General features: G+C 43.4%; 1 protein-coding gene across 1 annotated transcript in view; it reads left to right on the forward strand.

The window, feature by feature from the left end:
- Positions 1–24,464, forward strand: part of LOC124802555 (ATP-sensitive inward rectifier potassium channel 12-like) — a 153,044-nt gene that overhangs the window by 81,014 nt on the left and 47,566 nt on the right. The window contains exon 3 of the mRNA XM_047263425.1: positions 19,508–19,678. Within this exon, the coding sequence (XP_047119381.1) occupies positions 19,508–19,678 (171 nt within the window). The remainder of the gene's footprint in view (positions 1–19,507; positions 19,679–24,464) is intronic.

Raw genomic sequence — 24,464 nt, forward strand, 5'->3', positions numbered from 1 at the left:
TTTCAGGGCGGGAGGAATTCCAAGCTGTACAGGCAGATATCTATTTCAGTTCTGCATTTTTTTTGTGTCATCAGTTTCTGACTGGTCTGATACTGCCCATCACGGCAACCTCTCCTGTCCAATCTTTTCATCTCAGCGTGGAAATTTCACCCTGCATCCTCACTTATTTATTGGATATATTCCAGTCTCTGCCTTTCCCTAAAGTTCCCCTCTACAGCTCCATCTAGTACAATGGAAATTATTCCATAATGTCTTAACACATGTGTCAAATCATCCTGTCCCTTTTTCTTATCAGTATTCACCAGTTCATCTCCTCGCCAGTTCTGTGGAGAACCTCCTCATTTGTTATCAGTCCACTTAATTTTCAACATCCTTCTATGGCACCACATCTCAAACACTTTGAATCAGTTTTTTACCGGCTTTCTCACAGTCCAAGATTCATCTCTATTCAATGCCATTCACTCATAGAAACTTATTCCGCAAATCAAGGCCGATATTAAATACTATTACACTTCTTTTGGCCAGGAATGCCCTCTTTGTCTGTGTTAGTCTGCTTTTTGTATCCTTTCCGCTTCATCCGTCATCTGTTATTTTGCTTCAAAAGTAGCAGAATTCTTTCACTTCATCAACTTCTTGGTCGCCCGTTTTGATGATAAGTATTCCGTTAATCTCATTTCTGCTGCACTTCACTACTTTCGTCTTTCTTCAGTTTACCCAATCTCCATCCATATTCTGTACTCGTTAGACCGATCATTGCCTTCAGCAAGGCCTGTATTTCGTTTTTGGTTTCTGTGAGCATGGTAATGTCATCAGTGAATGTTAGGGTTGATATTCTTTCACCCTGAATCTCACTCTTGAACCTTTCTTTTATATCTATCATTGTTTCTTCGATGTTCAGACTGAACAGCAGTGGCGAAATACTGCATTCCTGTCTTATAGCCCTTTTAAGTAAAACACTTCGTTCTTGGTCTCCGAAAGAAATTGATATCACCAGTCCTTCCCTAGCGTTACACGTATTTTTCTGAGAATTTCGAACATTTTTACACTACGTTACTTTCATGAACAGTTTTCCTAGGTAGGCATATCTTGTGAACGTACCTTGATTTTTTATTAAACATTGCTTCCATTATCAAGCGCAGCGTCAGAGCTGCCTCTCTGGTGCCTTCACCTTTCCTAATGTCAAACTGATAGTCATCTAACAGGTTCTCAGTTTTCTTTTCCATCCTCCTGTATATTATTCTTGTCAACAGCTTCGATGCAAGGGCTGTTAAGTTGATTGTATGATAGTTTTCATACTTATCTAACCTTGATATCTTCGGGATTGTGTGGGAGATACTTTTCCGACACTAATGGTATATCTCCAATCTCGTAGATTCTACAAACCAACTTGTATAGTCGTTTGGTTTCCACTTCCCCTAAAGATTAGAGCAATTCCAACGGAATGTTCTTTTACAAGTCGTTACACTCAAAACCTGTTCGCTCCCTACACCGTGCACCTCTTCAATCATACAGCCATCAGGCTAACGCCATCAGTTGTGAAAACACTCAGGTAGTGCTCCTTACGACCAGCAGAGGCCGTTTCTTCCCTGTCTTCGGAATTACTGTACAGCTGGCTAGGTAAACAGAGCAACTGCTCCGCCGCGTGTTTGTCCACCCTGCAGCGACAACCACGCAACCAGTCGTGTCGTCCGGCAATCGTCCCGCACACGCCAGTCTTCGAGGCTCCTTCGACTTGGCTCCGCCGAAGACTCGCTGCTTCGTGCCACTCCAGCAACTGGAGTGTACCGCCACAGACTTCACTTCTCTGCCCGTCTCCAAACACAACCCGAGACACCAGCCTCGGGCGCCGGCACTGTCCTCCACTGACTGTCGACGGCGCGGCGCAGGCGACGACCACGGGCACTGCGCTGGCTTTCGGGAGACGCTGCTTGTCTCAACCGCGGCAGCTGACTGCCTACCGTCGCTTGCGCCTGTCCACAGCTCGGCTGCGACGGCGCTCTCGTCCATCACGTGACCCCTCCGACTGTCCTCTCGCAGCACCAGAGCAGACCATGAATGGAAACTAATCTCTGGAGCTGCGGCCGTTCGATACGTTACGTGACTGTGACAGGTTTGGCATTTGTTGGTCCGAGTGATTGCTGCAGCACAAATGCGCAAAATTACCCTTTCTTTATGCACTGGGGATGCGATGGAGGAGATCGAAACTTTTCGGATTGCTTTGCCTCTGCAACTCCACTTAAGACTACTAGTGTTAGAGCAGTGTGCAACTAAACAGCGGCTGTTCGATCTGTGTTGTGCAAAGACGGAAAATACTTGATCGTGTCGTTACACTGGTCCATGTCTGTAACCCCGCTCTACACCATACACTCACCGTCCTCCACTCTGGCAACTGGAAACGCTGGGGTAAGCACCATGCCTTGGAAAAAGATATACCTGGAACACATTTGTTATCTTCTACACAAAATTTCTCGGTTGTAGACAGCGTAATATGGTACAACAATGAATCAACAGTCAGGCCGCTATTGCAAATGGCCTTCAGCAGCGTACGTAACGCAACTGGAGCGTTCACTCTTGAACTCTGAAAACGACCTGTCCTGCCTCAATAATGCCCATAACGGGGCCTTACTACATTCTGTCATACGCCTGAATGCCTAAAAATGAGAGAAGGGAAACTGCTGTAGTCTACTGACTGTAATATACTGAATGCTAGCATTTTACTAGCTGACGCGTACAAGTAATGAGAGACTTCACGTGGTCCTGGTAACAGTTAATATGGCTCATTGCGTTGTGTATCTTCAGTGGAAGTATGAAGGCGTAATGTCATCGACGCAGTCAATACGAAGGCCGACAACTGCTGCCAATGAAGTCGATGGATGTCTGTAGCCATCATTAGCAGTTCATGTTAAAGTGCTACTTGAATCTGCCGATTACCATCCGAAACTTTCTTTTACAGGTAAGTGGCTACCAAACTAGCACACGAGTCTCCTCGGTCTCTACGTGTTTCCTGCCTTCATTTCGGCGTTTCACCAACGTCGATTAACTGTAATGCCCTGTAGCTGACGCTTGCTTTTCGTAGCTACCTGCTGGTAAATCATCAGGCACGGTAGGCTTGGTTTCTAGGGGAAGGATGGTCACAGTCGCAGTTCTTGTCTCCACTCCATACCAAATATTACTTGCTGTCACACGTACTTTTAACATACCACAGCTGTCTAGGATTTAATAATACAAACAATAAAAAGTTTTAATATGTCAGTAACTCGTTTACATTAATGCTTAGACGTAGCTTTCACATAAGTTGCAAAAACACTTATTAGCGGGATATAAAATCGAAGTGCGCACTCACAATTGTCAGTATTTCACTTAGCACTACAATGGTCTACATACTTTGGCTACGTGAGCATATAAATGAGAAGAAAGCTGCTTCTTTCCGCCATTCACACCTACGATTAGGAGAGTCAGCGTTTCTGTAATCTTTTCCCCCTTACTGAAGGGCCTTTGTCTCTCTGTCATCCCTCATTAAACCTGCTGCCGTTTCCCGGTCCTACCAGAGGACTCACAAAAGTGACCAATTTCCCCCCCCCCCCCGCCCCCCTTCGATCCCACTCCTCCTTGATCCCCTGGATCTGCGCCGAAAGTCGTCTCTCCGTTGCAATCAGCATTGACAGTTGACTTCGTAAACTCGGTTTGTCCAGCGAATAGACATCATCTTTGGCGAATGCTAGCAAGCATTTAATTTGTTGCTGTTACTTGTAAAACGACAGCCTATTCAAAAAGTGCTAATATCGGGTCATACTGGTGTTGACAGGAGTAATGAAGGGCCAGTTTCACACTATGCTCCACAGGTGGTGGTGTTTCTGGACTTCCACCGGCCGCTAAGGTTACCGCGTGATCGAGAAATCCCGTTCGTCGGGCAGCATAACGGCTGCTCGTTTCTCATGGCTGCTTTTCATGTATGGTGCAAAATTAAAGCTTCCCCACAGTTAATAAATGCTGAACTGTACGTATCACTGAAGAACAAGTAGGCTCATTGGAAACAGAAAATATGGTCGATTACGCATGTGAAAACGTGTTTCGGTATCCGCATTAGTTTATAACTTATTGTGAGTTAAATGTTGTAAATAATTCCTGAACTGTAAAAAATAAGATCTCGGCAACGCCACAGGCGATTGCGACAAACGAAGTGCCTTTGGATACACCCTGTAGAGCTCTAGAGAGAGTGATAGCAGACTTATTGAAATTATACACATATTAAAATGAGAGTCCGAAAAGTGGATTAACAGCTATTTTTACTAAATAAATAGAGAAACATTAAAAGTAGCCGCAGTACTGTAAACTTTAAATGCATAAGAAATTACTTAATCTACAATTTAAATTGTTTGTTAATATTTACACTTACAAATCAGAAAATGGAGGAAAATCATAGAAATTAATGTTTATAGATAAATTATGGATATTCAAAGAAACTGATAACAGCGTAATATTTCTATGAAATTTTCCGTGTGATTTGATGTATCATATGTGTATGAAAGGCTAAAATTTTCATGTTCAGTAGTTTAACTGATTTCAGTGCTGCTTGATCAAGGTTTCCTTGGTGAACAGAGGCATTTTGGAGGGGAGTCTATGTTTGGATTGCGCTGGAGGCAGTCAGGATGTTTTAGTCTGTGTTTCGAGAAAGATTTACCTGATGAGCGGTGAAATAGCCTCTATTTCGTGTATTAGAACTATTCAGAGTTCCTACTTACGGACATAGAAAATTTTCGTCATCTGATGGACACGTTATTTTCGGGTTGCTTGTGATACAAGCCACACTTAGCAGGTTTCAGTGTGTAGCCTTTGTGAAATTTATAATTTAAGATACTGTGGAACTTTAATGGTTTTATAAAGGTAACTCACGTAATTAACTGCAGTTTATTCAGCTGCCTCGAAGATCTTAAGAAACTCAGTCGGGCTCTGAAATCTATGTTAAATATTAAATACTTTCGTGGAACACTGGGAACATTGCGGTGAATTTGAGTTGGCGCCCCATAGATTTATTTAATCGCATGTTGATTTTATACGATATGCAGTTGATACAAAACGAGTGATTTTATAAATATACATATGATATAAGACAAGATTAAACCTTAAAGTCCGTGTTTTTCAACCAATTAATTAAGCTGGGTGTGAGAGTGAACAAGTCGTTGGGAATTCCAGGGTATGAATGAAGTGGACAGTGTTGGAGTAGATGTACATTTGTCTGCTTTTCTTGATTACATTCACACATTGGTGAACTGATCCAGCCCCATTTGTACCTGAAGTAGTTACAACAACCATGTGCAGTCCTTAACCTGTTGAGGCAGCACCAGAGGTTCGTCGGTGGGTCAAAACCTTTTGGCTTCTTTGTGGGATCAAGGTGCTGGGCTCTTGTTCCCAATGTTTTTGTTGACAGTTCATGCTTCTAGCTTTCATTTAGATCGAAACCGTCCGCAATGAGTTGTCCTGCAGTAACACTTGCTGGTCTTCTTGATCGCAATCGTTGCTGTGGCGGATGACAGAATTTCTGGTGCAGTGGTAGAGAGGGTGATGCAGAGATTTTCTTGGCCTCCCTCAGTAGAGCTTGTTTCCGCCTTAAGTGAGGTGGAGGGATGTGACTCAGTACAGGTAACCAGTGGCATGGGGTTGATTTGATGGAACCAGTAATACAGCGCATAGTGTCGTTAAGTTTTGTGTCTACCATCTTCACATGTACACTTTCCAACCAGACAGGCGCACAGCGCTCGGCTGCAGAGTACGCGAGACTGATGCCAGTTAAACGCAGTCAGCAGAGTTTCCCCAGGTTGGTACCACTGAGCTTATGTAGTATGTTGTTCTTGCAGCAACTTTATAAGAAAGCTTGGTGCTGTGCTCTTTGTAGCTCAAGGTTCTATGTTCCGTGTTTTTCAACCAGTTAATTAAGCTGGGTGTGAGAGTGAACAAGTCGTCGGGAATTCCAGGGTATGAATGAAGTGGACAGCGTTGGAGTAGATGTACGTTTGTCTGCTCTTCTTGATTACATTCACACATTGGTGAACTGATCCAGCCCAGGCAGTGTGATTCCGAGATATTTTGGAAATGATTGTACCTCAACGTTTGTCCATTGAGAATAACTCCTGGCTTGTAGTTCGCAGCACAATTCGCTAGATGGAAACAAGAGACTTCTGTTTTTGATGTGCTTGGGATCAATCTCCAGGTCTTAAAGAAAGTTGACATCTTCTCCAGATTCTCCGTAAGAATTCGTTCACCATCTTCGAAATTACTGCTCTGTGCTACCAGTGCGATGTCATCAGCATAGATTAATTTAGTTGATGTTGTGGTTGGTAAATCATTAATGTATAAATTGAATAGTGAGGGGGCTAAAACAGATCCCTGCGGTAGTCCATTATTTAGTTTGTGGCTTTTAGAGCTGCCTAGAAACACTTCAAATTGCCTTTCACTAAGCATGCTGGATATTAGATCCACAATTTCTCGACTTGGTACAACCTACAGTAGCTTGTAGATCAGTCCCTGTCGCCAGACAGTGTTATACGCGGCTGTCAGGTCGATGAAATGTAGCCAAACTTGCAAGTCCAACCACCTTTACAGGGGCCACTGAAATGTTTGTGCCGTGTAATGTGTGGGTAAATCTTTTCAGGCAGTAGCACATGGAGGCTCCAAGCTGATACAGAGCTTGTGAACACTCTAGAACTTTGATTTTCGGCCAGTTGATGAGAGATATTGTATTTTATTTCCTTATCCACAACCCGTGCAAATTCCGATACAACCAGTATGGTCATATATGAGGGCTCGTCTGGGGTAGTTCAGAGTGAACAGATCCGGAATGTAGTGAAGGACTGCATTATGTGAAACCTCAATACTACAACAGTTTTGTCGAACATCGCTACACGCCAGCGCGCCATGGCCACTGCCGCGCTACGCGTAGAGTCCGCGCATGATATGGTGGCCCATGCGCAGTGACTAATTTTCGTCCAGAGGGCTGAGTACATTCGTTTGTTCAAAAAGGGAAGGATGACTGTCTGCCAGCTTTCAGCTGGTCGGCAATGACAGAATCGAGGTGCAGCACCTGCCGTCTTTCTCAAACGGTTTTACGGAAACCATTTGGTAAATAAATTTCATTTTTGTTTTATTTATATCTTTGTATGTCATGTTGATTATGATGTGCCCATCATTTTGTTAATGGTCATAGTTATTTTGATATTTATGAGGAAGTAAGACACTACGAGAAATTAATCAAAATTTGCAATGAATAATAGGGTTCGCTATGATTTTGCGTTTGGTGCATATTACACAATATGTTTCTGCCTATGAAAGTTAGGTAACATATTTAATTTTTCTTTAGACTTGGGAGGAGGTCTCTATCCGTCACCATTCTCGAAAAAATTGACCTGACATAGCACACTCATTTGGGATCGCGCCACGCCAGCGGTAAAGGCAGTGTGAAACATCCACAACATTCCTCGTATTTCATAAACAGTTTGCGATATCGAAATGAAATTTTAGAAAATGATAGCACGCAAAGAGGAGAGTATTTTTCCGTATGGTTATTATGCAAAGCTTGATTACCTGCCGTGTTATTCCACTAGCTACAGACCTTTGCAATGAAAGAATCTAATTTTTAAGGGCCATCGATAGCTGGTGAGACGAGAAATGCTATGAGTTTTGGAACAAAAATAAGCGAAGACATTACACGTTTATTTTGTACAGAGAATGTGCTTTTTCATAAGATATTGACGTTACTTTTTCTCAGTTCCTCGCTTCATAAACTACTGTCTCGCAGCTCTCTCGTAATGGCGTGTGCACAACATGTAGTGTTACGACACTGTGTAAACTCCACTGTGTTTTGGTAAAAGAACTAGATTTTAATATGGCAACATGAAATGTGTAGGTTTTATCAAAATTCACCACTCATGTCAGAAAAGAAGAAACCATGAAACTCAGCGATATATGGACAGTGGCGCTACAGGATCGATGAGAAGTTTTTATCTTTGACGTACTATGAACGATAGTTCTATTTCATCCTTGACAAGGTTCACCTCTGCTATCACGTGAAATCCAGACCACGCCCAGTTTCCATGGTATTTAGGCCGTTCTTCGACGTACGACTCGTCAGTCGGCAAGACTCAGCACAACCAGGAGCACCCTCTAAGATGTCCAACTTTGCTTTGGACGAAACGTCAGAGATAGAAGAGTTCCATAGACCACAGCCATACAGCCCGGAAGAAGTGGCTGGGCAGAGAGAGAATGCAGCCAACAATGAAAACTTTGTTCGCGTGCCGTTGATTGAGCGTTACAAAGTTATACTGCCACCGCTATTTATAGAGATGGGGCTCATAGAGAATTACATAAAGGCAGCAGGCAAAGCCCCGGTGATTTTCAACATATGTGCAATAAGTTTAAAGAGTTACGCGAAAGTGAAAGAAAATGTATTGATAGCTCTACAAATAAGAAAGATCATTACTGACAGCCACTTCCAAGATATACTGAGTTGTGGTGAAAGGCATGCATAGTTACTGTTTAAGTATGCCGTAGATGACTTCCTTGAAAGGTCTTAGAAATTATAAATCTCTTTGCGAATGTTATGCGGAAGTGTGTTAGTGTGTACAGACAGCTAGATTACAATATGTCCCTCAACTTTTTCTTCTCGACTCACGCCTTGGGTTCTGTCCTTACAACCTAGGTTCAGTCAGTGATAAGTATTGCAAACGTTTTTCTCAAGACATTTCCTTGATGGAGTCACTCTATCACGGTCCACTGGAGTGCAGTAAAGTTGACTATTGTTGAACGCTTCAGCGTGGCATGCCAAATGTTTAACACTAACAGAAATCTACAACCGAAAAATTCAATCATAACACTTTTGGAATTACAGAAGCATGTTCCATAAGAGTAGGCATGTATTTTGTATATGTATTATATCTAGAGGCATATTCATTAGCACTCCATGCACTGTATCGAAAGCCACGTTCGTTAATATTCCATGTTTTTGCCTTTTTCCATTGTTACACATACACACATCAAAAAAAAGTTTTGCATCACCTCCGTTCCGAGATTTCCGGAACCTGTACAGAAAATTGAAATAGCGATCAACATCAAAATCATTTCCACCCTTTTTATTGCTCATGAAAACCACACGTTTCATGTTGTACCTCCATACAGCGAGACCTTCAGAGGTGGTAGTCCAGGTTGCTGTACACACCAGTACCTCTAATGACCAGTACACGTCCTCTTGCATTTATGCACGCCTGTATTCATCGTGGCATACTCTCCACAAGTTCATCAAGGCACTGTTGGTCCAGATTGACCCACTCCTCAACGGCGATTCGGCGTAGATCCCTCAGAGTTTTTGGTGGGTCACGTCGTCCATAAACAGCCCTTTTCAATCTATCCCAGGCATGTTCGATAGGGTTCATGTCTGGAGAACATGCTGCTCACTCTAGCCAAGCGATGTCTTTATCCTCAAGGAAGCCATTCACAAGATGTGCACGATGGGGGCGCGAAATGTCATCCATGAAGGTGAATGCCTCGCCGAAATGCTGCCGATATGGTTGCGCTATCGGTCGGAAGGTGGCATACACGTATCGTACAGCCGTTACGGCGCCTTCCATGACCACCAGCGGCATACGTCGGCCCCACATAGTGCCACCCCAAAACAGCAGGGAACCTCCACGTTGCTGCACTTGCTGGGCATTGTGTCTAAGGTGTTCAGTCTGACCGGGTTGCCTCCAAACACGTCTCCGACGATTGTCTGATTGAAGGCATATGCGACACTCATCGATGAAGAGAACGTGATGCCAATCCTGAGTGGTCCATTCGGCATGTTGCTGGGCCTATCTGTCCTGCGCTCCATGGTGTCGTGTTTGCAAAGATGGACCTCGCCATGGACGTAGGGAATGAAGTTGGGCATCATGCAGCCTTTTACGCACAGTTTGAATCGTAACACGACGTCCTGTGGCTGCACGAAAAGCATTATTCAAGATGGTGGCGTTGCTGTCAGGATTCCTCTGAACCATAATCCGTAGGTAGCGGTCATCAACTGTAATAGTAGCACTTGGGCGGCTTGAGCGATTCAAGTCATCGACAGTTCCTGTCTCTCTGTATCTCCTCCATGTCCAAACAACATCGCTTTGGTTCACTCCGAGACGCCTGGACACTTCCCTTGTTGAGAGCCCTTCCTGGCACAAAGTAACAATGCGGACTTGATCGAACAGCGGTATTGATCGTCTAGGCGTGCTAGAACTTCAGACAACACGAGCCGTGTACCTCCTTCCTGGCAGAATGACTGGAACTGCCCGGGTGTCGGACCACCTCCGTCTAATAGGCGCTGCCTATGCGTGGTTTTTTACACCTGTGGGCGGGTTTAGTGACATCTCTGAACATTCAAAGTGACTGCGTCTGTGATACAATATCCACAGTCAACGTCTATCTTCAGGAGTTCTGGGAACCGGGGTGATGCAAAACTTTTTTGGATGTGTGTATATTAATGATCGATGTAGTACATCTCAAGAACCGTGGGAGATGCAAGCAAATGGTTTCCCTTTATGAATTACCACGTTTCAATTGCCTAAGAAATAGTGATGGATACCAAGGTATTTACCGAATTTATATTTATTTATCAGTGTAGTTTTCCTTCCAGGACGTATGCTTTTCGCGTTAATATTTCCTTCAATACATAAGATTTCAAGGTGAACTTTTTTCGGGGTGGATGGATGGTTATCTTTTAATTAGGTGTACTGTCTTGGGGAGTAAAAAAATCTGTTGATAAATATATTACAAGACAATTTATAACTATGCATTTTGGACTGCGTAATAGTATTAACTGTGGTAACACGTGGAATCTCGACTTCTTGAAGCCAAAGTTAAGTGTACCTATTTCCTGGGTGCTTTGTTCACGACTACCGTGTTATGTGCTGATGTATGTACAGGTTGCAATCCGGTACAAGTAAAGCGTGACAAACACTACCTGTGTGCAGCAGTGCGTAGGAGACAGGAGAAGCCGCCCGATTAATTTCTGCGTATTTATTATCAAATTTGTGCCCAACACGTTGACCTTCAACAAAATTTTGCTCTGAAAAGGGATTCAATTAAGAAATTGATAATGTCGTGAGGCCGGCCGCGGTGGTCTCGCGGTTCTAGGCGCGCAGTCCGGAACCGTGCGACTGCTACGGTCGCAGGTTCGAATCCTGCCTCGGGCATGGATGTGTTTGATGTCCTTAGGTTAGTTTGGTTTAAGTAGTTCTAAGTTCTAGGGGACTGATAACCACAGCAGTTGAGTCCCATAGTGCTCAGAGCCATTTGAACCATTTTTGAATGTCGTGAGAAAGAATTATTTTTCCAAGCATGTAGTCATCACTGGGCTAACTGGTTAGCATAAGACATTAAGAGTCACATCATCAAGACCCTACAGTAATGTGCTCAGTTGATTTGCTGTTATGCTAGTTCCTAAACATGTTTCGTGTAATTGGCCCAAAGTGTTTTCAGACAATCATCCGTCTGTCGACATGAGGTTACCTGCTAACCATAACTGCGAGTGAAGTGACGTAATGGTTAAGGCACTGCATTTACATTTATGAGGTCGGTATTTGAATTCAAATCCTGCCATCCATTTTTTTTCTTTTCTGTAGTTTTCCTAAATCGCTAACTACAAATGATGGAATGGTTCCCTTGAAAAGAATGCAGTCAATTTTCTTCTCCATTCGAGCTCATACTCCGTCTCTGCTGACCTCGTTGTCGACCGGCCTTTAAACCACTTCTTGCTAAATGTGACCTCCTGTGCCTCATAAAGTAGCTCCAAAAACTTACCTCATGAAAAGAGTTGAATCCGCAATAGAGCAGAACGTTTAGCCACAGGCACTTGCGAAACACGTGGAAGCCAATTTCTCCGAACGATCAGTGTAGTGGGAGTAGACCGCAGACTGAGGATCAGTGTTGGTTAGACCTACCCAATGTCGGTCTAACCAATATCGATCCTCGGTCTACAGTCTACTCCAGATTCTTAGTATCTGCAGATCTGAACACAGGCGATGTGGTTTCAATATTGACAGGGGTCGGGGGGGGGGGCGGGGGGGGGGGGGGGGGGGGGTGGACTGTCCTGGATATTGCGGATGGTCTGAAATATCCAGCTGCCATAAGATTGCACTCTTGGTAGCTTAAATCAGTCTCGAAGAGACGCAAGGGAGCTGTCCGTTCCTCTCAAACCAAAGGAGTGACATAAGACACACAGTTCATGCGAGACATACGTAGGAGCCAAACAGGGAGGTCCCAGTTGTGTACTGCCGTCCTTATTCACGGCTAACTTCCCTCAAGTTGAGGGCCTCTTGTCCACCCAATATGATTTAGCTACTGGTGTCTCTAGGTCCCCAGCAGCTGGTTGATCTTACTTGATAACTAACGGGCATATCAAGGGACAGTCATCTAATTCATACCAATCACATTTAAACTTTGTAACAGAGGATTTTTTTGTCATCAGTCTTGTGACTGGTTTGATGCAGCCCGCCACGAAACCCTCTCCTGTGCCAACTTCTTCACCTCAGAGTAGCACTTGCAACCCTTGTCCTCAATTACTGTCTTAATTACAGCAACTACAGTAGTATAAAGGCATGAATATTTATCAGAAAATTAAAACTGTGTACAGTGTATACGCAGTAGCATCAGATCCAATATACTGACAAACGCTGTCAAATGGTATCACATTTGATGTCAGTAGTACAATATATAGCAAGACATCAACGATTCAAGTGGTAGAGGATGGAGCTCGATATAAGGGCAATCGGCTGTGTGCGGTGTTAGTGTGTGCGTATGTGCCTTTCCTGCAGATAGGAAAGAGACCCCATTAAGTGACAGTGCGTATTGTGTACAAAAACCACGATTATCACACTACTACTTGGAAAACAGTTATCGTGTGGTGAAAAAGGAAAAATCGGTCTAGAGAAGGAGACAGCGCTCTACAGTCGTCAAATAATCAAGAAGTTGAAGCGTTCAGGTACAGCGATTTGTGATTTCGCTACATTGTACCCATGATATGGATAGAACGGAAAATATGCGCAAAGTAGAAAATTTTCTGAGACACCGAAACGGTTATTTTCGCGCAAATTGTTGCTGATTTACAGTTGCCAGTAATTGCCAGATGTGGACACAAATTTTGTCAAATGACAAACATCTTGCATTCAAGAAACGACTGCAGACACCTGCTCTGACTCGCAAACGTAAACAAGTTAGAGTGGAGTTTGCTGAAAAACATATGTCATGGACTTGAGAATGGGAAAAAGTGATCTTCAGTGATGAGAAGAAATTTTAGATGGTCCAGATGCAGTTCAGTATGACTGGCACAATCTGAGAATAGAGCAGCAGGGAAGAATGAGCAGAAATTCTGTTGGTGGAAGTGTTATGATTTGGGCAGCCTTCTGCAGTAGGGGCAAATCACGTATTGCTTTGGTGTAACGTAACCCCCCCCCTCCCCCCCCCCTGCCCCCGGTCATTATTACTGGTCCTTACCACATGCCATGCACAGAGATATCTGACAGAACTAAAGTGCCTATGAACCCAGGACCTGCTAAATAAGGAGATCCCAGATGATGTCACAATTAGAAAGCAGAATAACAGCCGTCGTACGTGCCCTAAAGTGTTTCAGTGACGAAGGGATAGCCTCCACTCTAGAATACACAAACCACTGCTAGCTGTAGTAAATCTTTTTATTACAGAATCACCATACACATTGGGTTCAAGCGTATAGTTGGTGACATTGGAAAATCCTCTACAATTTGGAAGATCCTGACAAAGTAAATTAAATTAATCGTGAGTAACATGAACATGTAACAACCTTTCAAAAGCGTACCTACATGAGAAAAGATCCCCTAGCGTAACTTACAATACAGTGATCGCAAAACAATTCACCTTCAAAAATATTACACTCACACCACTTCAGTATTCCCTATTGTCTATGCTATTTTAGCTGGACAATAACGCATATTTGCCAATACATTTCTTGACTTTTAAGCCCCATGGACACACACACGATACGTGGCTAGCATGGACACGAGGGAATGAGAAGAAAATACGTAACACAACTCCAATCTCCAATAGAACTGAAGTGCACACACAATCTAGTGCCTCCCTTACTGAGCACCTGAGCGAACGCGTATTTACCATGCTTTATCGGCGGCTGCTGTGGTCGGCAGTGGCATATTATGACGGCGGCACGTCGACGCTGTGCGAACCTGTACACCTAGATACAATCCTGACCTTGACTGTATCAACCGAGAGGCGAAAAACTGTGTTTTTTCCCTAGCTAAACTATTGGCAATGTCCACTCGCTCTGGCTTAGCGACGTGTACACCTCTGCCCTGTTTGATTGTTCTGCAGAACATAACTAACTCGGTTCGAAATCCTTAATCTCCACTCTGGAGATGTTACGAGATTTTCGAACCCTGTGAACACAAGTGTTCACTAAGAAGCTCTTCTAGGCCAACAGAACAGGAAGTGTTCCACCTATACACGGCCCTGGTATGAAGAGATCTCTCTCCCTTCTACCCACAGCCCCAGTCAGTATATCTTTTTTGTTCTCCCTACAGTACCTTGTGTTCATGCCATACCACAAGTCGTAGCGCCCAATGCTGATTGTGGTACGACTTGCGTCGTTTCTTTTGGACCAACGAAAATTGAGTAATGTATTGGGGAGGGGGCGGGGGAGGGGTGGAAAATATTTTCCTTCTGGCCTATGGCATGTTTCGCTCCTATACTCTCAGACTCCACCCACACAAGAACTGTCCACGTTCAACCTTGTGTTCTCCACACTTTCATCACGTGGTGTGCGAATATTTGTTGAAAATAGCAGTGCATTCCACTGTGGTCTGTTTTGAAAAGAAGAAACAAAGCGACAATGTTTTTCCCGGTTTTCAAAGACCACCCGTTATTATTCTGAAAGTATTCCTTTCCTGGAAGCTTTTCCAGACATCAGGTGTGGTCTTTCTACATGTGTTCTGTCCAGTCTTCTGTGCCCCACTGTTAACTTTATTTTGTGGGACTCAACATTTTTCTTGAATGTGAATTCGATGTATTGCTCCTCTATGCTAAGATGTTTCTTCCCGTTCCACCCAGGCGTGAGTGATAGAATCGCGCTTAATGGCTTATTGTTAGATAATCGTGTCGACGTTCCCGCTGCAAGGGTCGGCTTTTTTTTATGGCTCCTCTTGAAATGCATTCCATGTTCTACTTCTTTTGAAGGCTGGGAACTACCTGCGTCAACTTCAGTTCAAAGTGATTGCGATATTACGTGACTATTTAAATGAAAAGTAGGGAATGCTTGTTAGTATCGAGTTCATGTCGGCCATATATGAATGATGAATGATTACTCTCCATACTATTCAAGTTAGTACCACTTTACTTGAAGTAAGCCATGTGTGCTATCAAACGTCTTGGCTTGATGAGTAGAATACGTTTCTATATTTAAAATAGTATGTTAAGGGGCAAAATTATGACGCTACCTTAAAAGGTACTGAGACAGCATGGATCAGAATGCATGAGGACCTAGGGGACGAAATTCTAATTTTTCAATAAGACAAGACATCTGTGCACGTTCATGGTACAACAAAGTGTTTTGAAGATGAAGATATTGGTGTCTTGTCCTAGCCTGCACATAGCCTGGATTTGAACCCCATGGGAAACCTTTGGGGGATACTTGCAAGACGTGTTTATCGCAATGGCAGGCAATTTCAGACCATATATGAGCTGAAAAGAACGTTATGAGAAGAGTGGGCAACAATTTCACTACAAGAACTGCAAATCCTAACAAAATCAACGCCGAAGAGAATTTTTGAGGTAATTATGAAGAACGGAGGTTGGACAAAGTCCTAACAGTGCAGACACAACAGGACAATGAGTGTCTTTGTACCAGTTTCCATCCAGGAAATGCAAACGCCTTACTTTGTTACTTGTGTTATGAAGGAAACTTTGTAATTCCACCATGACTGTTTATTTCTTATATGTATCTACTACTTTTATAATAAATTCGATGCATGTATGCTTGAAACGTTGCTTATTACTTTCGTAGGAACCCTGCTTTTATGCTGATTTCGACTACTCTGTCTCTCCTTACGAGAGAGACAAAATTCTAAAAACAATTCTACTTGGAAATTTCGTCTCACAAGATCAATATTCTGTAACGTCTTCTTCACTGCCGGTGTCCTGAGTTTAACCAAGTGCTGTAGAACAGTAGGCGGCTTTTTAACTAGACTACGCACATGAGAAGATAAATATTGTCCATGATAGTCCAATAGGCAGCTAAACCAGAACAATTTTCTAAATCATTTTAACATAATGGTTCATCAGTTCCGATGTCTTTCCTCTTGGCGAATACGCTCGAATCTACCGAAGCTCAACGGTGAAATTTATCCTACCACTCACTGCGATGAAATAAATTCTGCAGCAAAATGTGGCGCAACATTCGGTACTTCAACGGACTGTCGCATTCTTAGTATACGGGTCGGACTCTCTCTGGAAATGATTGTTGCAACAGATATCATTTGCAAGCAGAACTCCAATGGAAAAATGGAAATGTTGCCTTGCTCATGTTGTGTACGCGACAGAGAAGTCTTACAGCAATTAGAGGCGGAAATGTGCGAGGATCAACATATTCAGTGGCATTTTTGGTTTTCGCAGGACCAGCATTGTTTGCAGCTGAAATAGTTTGAATTGTCAGGAACTTGTTCCCTCGTGTTCGGGACTAAGGACCGCCTCGCTCTGCAGGTTCACGCTTAACGGAAGGGGTACGATGCCGTATCGGTTGAGAAACATCAGCTGTCATATAACTAACGAAATAAAAACGCCCTTTTTTGTACCCCACATGGATAGCTGGTGCGTGAGTTTGCTCCTGTGAACTGCTTCTGTAATGCAGGCCGAGAGTTAAGGAAGCGAGTAGGAGCAGGAGAGGTGAAGCACTTCGGTACTGCATGTAACTCTAATACCTTTTACAAGAGTCAAAAAAAGCACTCCGTCTTCAGGCCACGAGTGGCTTACCGGTACCATCCGACCGCCGTGTCATCCTCAGTGGAGGGTGCGGATAGGAGGGGCGTGGGGTCAGCACACTTTTCTCCCGGTCGTAAGATGGTATTCTTGACCGAAGCCGCTCCATAGCTCCCTCAATTGGCATCACGAGGCTGAGTGCACCCCGAAAAATGGCGACAGCGCATGGCGGCTGGAAGGTTACCCATCCCAGCGCCGGACACGCCCAACAGCGCTTAACCTCGGTGATCCCACGGGAACCGGTGTATCCACTGCGGCAAGAGTAAAAAACACAAGTAAACAACAAATGCATACATAACTTTGCCTAGGATGAGCACGTAGTTGTGAAGATGTAGTCCATGTATAATCAAAGTTTCAATAGCAAGCTAGCCCACTCGGTTGTCGAAGCGATGTTTCCAGGCCATCTGCTTTTGATTAAATGGGCCGAAATCAAGAGGGCACTCGCTGAGCTCCACAGCGTCGGCCAGAAGGCGCTGTGGTCGGTGTAGTTAGTCTTCTCTCGTAGTGCCAACTTACGAGAGTGTGCACCTACGTAGTGGCATCGTAACTATCGACGCCACACCCTTGTCACACATAATCTCTGTTATTAACGATCATTAATAACATACGACGAAGATCACCCAGTATCACTGCAATACCACACGACTGGCCATTAAAAGTGTTACACCACTAAGATGACGTGCTACAGACGCGAAATTTAACCGACAGGAAGAAAATGCTGTGATATGCAAATGATTAGCTTTTCAGAGTATTCACACAAGGTTGGCGCTGGTGGTGACACCTACAACGTGCTGACACGAGGAAAGTTTCCAACCGATTTCTCATACACAAACAGCAGTTGACCGGCGTTGCCTGGTGAAACGTTGTTGTGATGCCTCGCGTAAGGAGGAGAAATGCGTACCATAAATTTCCGACTTTGATAAAGGTCGGATTGTAGCCTATTGTGATTGCGGTTTATCGTATCACGACACTGCTGCTCGCGTTGGTCGAGATCCAATGACTGTTAGCAGAATATGGAATCGGTGGGTTGAGGAAGGTAATATGGAACGCCGTGCTGGATCCCAACGGCCTCGTATCACTAGCAGTCGAGATGACAGGCATCTTATCTGCATGGCTGTAACGGATCGTGCAGCCACGTCTCGATCCCTGAGTGAACAGATGGGGACGTTTGCAAGACAACAACCATCTGCACGAACAGTTCGACGACGTTTGCAGCAGCATGGACTATCAGCTCGGAGACCATTGCTGCGGTAACCGTTGACGCTGCATCACAGGCAGGAGCGGCTGTGATGGTGTACGCAACGACGTACGTGGGTGCACGTATAGCAAAACGTCATTTCTTCGGATGAATCCAGGTTATGTTTACAGCATCATGATGGTCGCATCCGTGTTTGGCGACATCAAGATGGACGCACATTGGAAGCGTGTATTCGTCATCGCCATCCTGCCGTATCACCCGGCGTGATGGTATGGGGTGCCATTGGTTACACATCTCGGTCACCTCTTGTTCGCAATGACGGTACTTTGAGCTATGGACGTTACATTTAATATGTGTTACGACCCGCGGCTCCACCGTTCATTCGATACCTGCGAAACCCTACATTTCAGCAGCATAATGCACGACCGCATGTTGCAGGTCCTGTACGGGCCTTTCTGGATACAGAAAATGTTCGACTGCTGCCCTGGCCAGCACATTCTCCAGATCTCTCACCAATTGAAAACGTCTGGTCAATGGTGACCAAGCAATTGGCTCATCACAATATGCCAGTCACTACTCTTGATGAACTGTGGTATCATGTTGAAGCTGCATGGGCAGCTGTACCTGTACATGCCATCCAAGCTCTGACTCAATGCCCAGGCGTATCAAGGCCGTTATTACGGCCAGAGGTGGTTGTTCTGGGTACTGATTTCTCAGGATCTATGCAGCCAAACTGCGTGAAAATGTAATCACATGTCAGTTCTAGTATAATATATTTGTCCAATGAATACCCGTTTATCATCTGCATTTCTTCTTGGTGTAGCAATTTTAATGGCCAGTAGTGTATAAACTTACAGGGGACCATATTGTTGGTACCGAAAGGAAAAAAAAATTAGCTTTTAAACAATTCAGCTTGAAATTTCACATCGTACGTCTCAATTAAATTTTGGGACTCTGTGTTCGAAAAAACTTTAACTGTTAGAGAAATCATGAGAAAGACGCTGGGATTAACTTTTGATTGTAAGGTGCATGAAACTGAAATCTGTAATTATGTCCAGTGAATTTTGTCAGGAGCAGGTGGTTTGGGCTGCGACGTGCTTCGGAAAGAGGAATGTTTTTAGAGAGATGCAATTTCTGCACTACTCCAGCAAGTTCGTCGCATTTCTGTAATGGATTTTGCGTCATTGAAGACCGAAGCTGTAAACCTCTCTTTAACTGTGTGCCACTGACCTTCTCTGTGTGGAGATACGAGGACGCTGACTGGCCGCTGACTTGCCGCAGGACGTGTTCACGACGATAGTGGACCTGCCGTGGCGCTGGCTGCTGCTGCTGCTGTCGCTGAGCTTCTTCCTCACGTGGCTGGGCTTCGCGCTCCTCTGGTGGCTCATCGCGTTTGCCCACGGAGACCTCGAACCGCAGAACCTGCCTCCCTTTCAAGAAGACACGGGATGGGTAAGTTTTTCTTTTCCACCTCTTATTTTCAGTTGGCTTTGAGGATAAACTCTCTACTTCGAAGCGATCGAGTCAGCAAGGTATCGGTTGTACAATGACGGACAAAAACCGCAACGCCAAGAAGGAGTTGTACGAGATAAAAAATTTAGTTTCTACAGGAAATCGTATAATTTTTCTCGGCAAATGCCTTTCCGAGACTGGTGTCTGAAATACTCCTCTCTGATACAGACAAGAGGGAGATTGAGTCAATAATTAAATCACTGAAGACTAAGGACTCTCATGGTTATGATGGAGTGTCTAGCAGAATATTAAAGTACTGTGCTCTACATGTCAGCCCTGTATTTAGCCATATTTGTAATTTTTCCTTTAGGAATATTCAGTTTCCTGAGCTATTAAAGTACTCAGTAGTAAAGCCGCTTTATAAAAAGGTAGAAAGGGATAATGTAGGTAATTTTATACCTATTTCTATGCGATCAGTGTTTGCAAAAGTTGTTGAAAAGGCTGTGTATTTAAGGAAAATTGATCATTTCATATCACACGATTTGCTATTAAATGTACAGTCCGGCTTTAGAAGTCGTTTAACAACTGAAAATGCTATATTCTCTTTTCTCTGTGAGATACTGGATGGCCTAAACAAAAGGTTTCAAACGCTTGGAATATTTTTTGATTTAACTAAGGCATTTGATTGTGTTAATCACAAAATATTGCTCCAGAAGTTGGACCATTACGGAATATGGGGAGTAGCTCACAATTGGTTCACCTCTTACTTTAACGACAGGCAGCAAAAATTCACAGTGTTGATAACGGCTTTGATGTTGGGTCTGAGTGGAGTACTGTCAAGTGGGGGGTGCCCCAGGGATCAGTGCTGGGGCCACTCCTGCTCCTTATTTATATAAATGATATGCCCTCTACTATTACAGGGAACTCTAAAATATTTGTGTTCGCTGATGACATTAGCTTGGCAGTAAAGAATGTTGTGTGCAACATTGGCTCGGTTTCAAGTAGTGGAGTACATGAACTAAGTTCATAGCTTGTAGAAAATAAACTAACGCTAAATCACAGTAAGACTCAGTTTTTACAGTTTATAACACACAATTCAACAAAACCTGACGTTTTAATTTCACAAATCGGACATAGTATTAGTGAAACTGAGCAGTTTAAATTTCTAGGTATTCAGATAGGTAGTAAGCTCTCATGGAAAGCTCACGTTCAGGATATTGTTCAAAGACTTAATACTGCCATTTTTATTATTCGAACGGTATCTGACGTGAGTGATCGTTCGGCACGAGAATTAGTGTACTTTGCTTATTTTCATTCCCTTATGTCGTATGGTATTATATTTTGGGGTAACTCTTCCCATTCTAAAAGGATATTTTTGCTTACAAACAGGCAGTCCGGACAATAAATGGTGTAAGTTCATGAACCTTTTGTCGACATCTCGACATCTGTTCACGAGTCTGGGTATTTTGACATTAGCTTCTCAATGTATATATTCCTTACTGTCATTTCTTGTTAACAATATTAGCTTATTCCCAAGAATAAGCAGCTTTCACTCGGTTAAGACTCGGCAGGAATCAAACCTGCATTTGGATCGGACTTCCTTAACTCTTGTGCAAATAGGTGTGAAGTATACTGCTGCATCCATTTTCAATAAGCTACCACTCGACTTCAAAAATCTTAGCAGTAATTCACTCGCTTTCAAATCGAAAGTGAAGAGTTTCCTCATGGGTCACTCCTTCTATTCAGTTGAGGAGTTCCTTGAAAAATTAAGCTGATGCTTATTGTATTGTTGATTGCGTTTACTTAAACTTATGGACTAACTTTTTTCGGATAATAATCATTTATTTCTGTCTGTTATTACTTTTATGTTGCAATTTCATGTACTGACACGTTCCATGACCGTGGAGATTTGCTTCTCAATTTGGTCCTACGGAACTTGACGTGTAAATAAAAATAAATAAAATAAAAACGAAAGTTTGTAGGCGTATTTCTACATCTGAAAGAGGGTGTCTATTCAAATTTAGGGCCAGTCGCTTAAGTGTGTCGCTAGTACCGCCACTAAGAGGATGCAGATCACGTTTGCTTTCAATACTTGCTGTAACGATCGTGAGAGTTAGTTACATTTGAGACAGAGCGTGGTGATTTGATGTTAGTCTTGAATCGCTTTAAGACGACATTACCACCATTTCAGTGAGTTTGAATGAGGTCGTGTTAAAGAGCTATGAAAAATTGGATGTCGTTTTTGCGATATTGCAGCAAGACTTGGGAGGAATGTAGCAACTGTACACGATTGCTGGCACGGTGATGACGAGAATGTACGGTCGCAAGAAGACCGGGCTCCAGAAGGCTACGTGGCACTACCGAGAGGGAAGACCATAGTGTTCGGCGTATAGCTCTGGCACATCGTGCTGCTTCTGCAGCAGCAATTTGTGCACCAGTTGGCACCACAGTGACACAACGAACTCTTAGAAATCGGCTACGTCAAGGACAACTTTCGACACCGTTCCTCACAAGTGTCTTCTAACCAAACTGCGTGCCTACGGAATATTGCCGCAGTTGTGCGACTGGATTCGTGATTTCCTGTCAGAAAGGCCACAGTTCGTAGCAATAAATGGAAAGTCATCGAGTAAAACAGAAGTAATATCCGGCGTTCCGCAAGGAAGTGTTATAGGCCCTCTATTGTTCCTGATCTATAGTAACGGCATAGGGGACAGACAATGTGAGTAGCCGTCTTAGATTGCCTGAAGATGATGCTGTCATTTACCGTCTTGTAAAGTCATCAGATGATCAAAACGACTTGCGAAATGATTTAGGTAAGATATCTGTATGGTGCAGTAAGTGGCAATTCACCGTGAATGAGGAAAAGTGTGAAGTTATTCACCTGCGTACTAAAAGAAATCAGCTAAATTTCATTTACGCGATAAGTCACACAAATCTGAAGGCTGTAAATTCAACTAAATACTTAGGGATTACAATTACAAATAACCTAAATTGGAACGATCACATAGATAATATTGTGGGTAGAGCAAACCAAAGTCTGCGATTCATTGGAGAACACTTAGAAGGTGCAACAGGTCTACTAAAGAGACTGCTTACACCACGCTTGTCCGCCCTATTCTGGAGTATTGCTGTGCGGTGTGGGATCCGCATCAGGTGGAACTGACGGATGACATTGAAAAAGTACAAAGAAGGGCAGCTCGTTTTGTATTATCGTGAAATAGGGGAGATAGTGTCACAGACATGATACATGAATTGGAGTGGCAATCATTAAAACAAAGGCGTTTTTCGTTGAGACGGGGTCTTCTCATGAAATTTCAATCACCAGTTTTCTCCTCCGATTGCGAAAACGTTCTGTTGGCATCCACCTACATAGAGAGAAATGATCATCACGATAAAATAAGAGAAATCAGGGCTCGCACAGAAAAATTTAAGTGCTCGTTTTTCCCTCGTACCGTTCGAGAGTGGAACGGTAGAGAGACATCTTGAAGGTGGTTCATTGAACCCTCTGCCAGGCACTTTAATGTGAATAACAGAGTAATCACGTAGACGTAGACGTAAACTCCGAGCCAGACGCCCTGCAGCGTGCATTCCACTGACCACAAACCACCGCTGTTTGCTGTTTCAGTGGCGTCAAACGATACATCGTTGGGAGGCAGAATGGAAGTCAGTTGAGTTTTCTGCCTCGGTGCCAGTTATGGTGATGTGTTGGTTAGAAGGAGGCTGGTTGAGGGCATCCAAATAACCTGTCTGCGTGCTAGACACAGTGGACCCACACCTGGTCTGGTGGGCCATTTCGTATGACAGCAAGATCACTCTCGTGGTTATCTCACGCACCATGACTGCATATTTGAATATTAATCTGGTGATTCGAATTGTCGTGCTGACATTCATGAACAGCTGTTTTCCAACAGGATAACGCTCGCCCACATACCGTTGTTGTAATCCAACATGCTCCATAGAATGTCTGTATGTTGCTTTGGCCTGCTCGATCATCACATCTGTCTCTAATCGAGCACATATGGGACATCATTGGATGACAACTCCGACGTCATCCACGAACAGCATTAACCGTCCCTGTACCGACCGATCAAGTGCAGGCCTTTCCATCCCACACAATGACATACGACACCTGTACAACATACAGCTGCATTCTTAGTATCCCGCTTTGATTCTATCTGGAAAATGGTATTGCAGCAGAGGTCCAATGCAAATCTTGCTTTGCTCACATTGGGTACAGTACGCGATAGAGAAATCTTTTGGCAATTCGAGGCGAAAATTTGCGCGGATCAACACATTCGGTGGCAACACAATCGAAAAGTTCATCAAATATGCGGGTCACTGTTGCTGTTTCACGGGACATATGAAATATTTTATATTATCTATCGCTTATATTATCTATCTATATTAAAATGTTGTGTACTTTTTTGTACGTTATCATAAATAACTTTAGTTATACATAACTTGATGTTCTTCTTTTAGTTCAGTAGACTCAGGGTATGTATGTTATTTGAATACTCTGCTCGTAGTGCTTGCTGAGATTTAGGGAAAAATGCAACAGAAAACGTAAATTTTCAGGAACCGCTTCTAAAGTTTCAAAAGACTATAACTCATTTAATATATGCTTAATTTTTTATTTTTAGTCACTCAGAAGCACCCTGCACCTTACTGTATATCATCCTCTTGATCTTTATCAAAGTTTTTTCATCTGTTTTTTCTTTCTGGACTCCTTAGTGGCCAACTGTGCTGCGTATTCCGCTTTATCAATGCGAACCTTGTCCATCCGTTC

The sequence above is a fragment of the Schistocerca piceifrons genome, chromosome 1, assembly GCF_021461385.2.
Source record: "Schistocerca piceifrons isolate TAMUIC-IGC-003096 chromosome 1, iqSchPice1.1, whole genome shotgun sequence".
In the NCBI taxonomy this organism is placed as follows: domain Eukaryota; kingdom Metazoa; phylum Arthropoda; class Insecta; order Orthoptera; family Acrididae; genus Schistocerca; species Schistocerca piceifrons.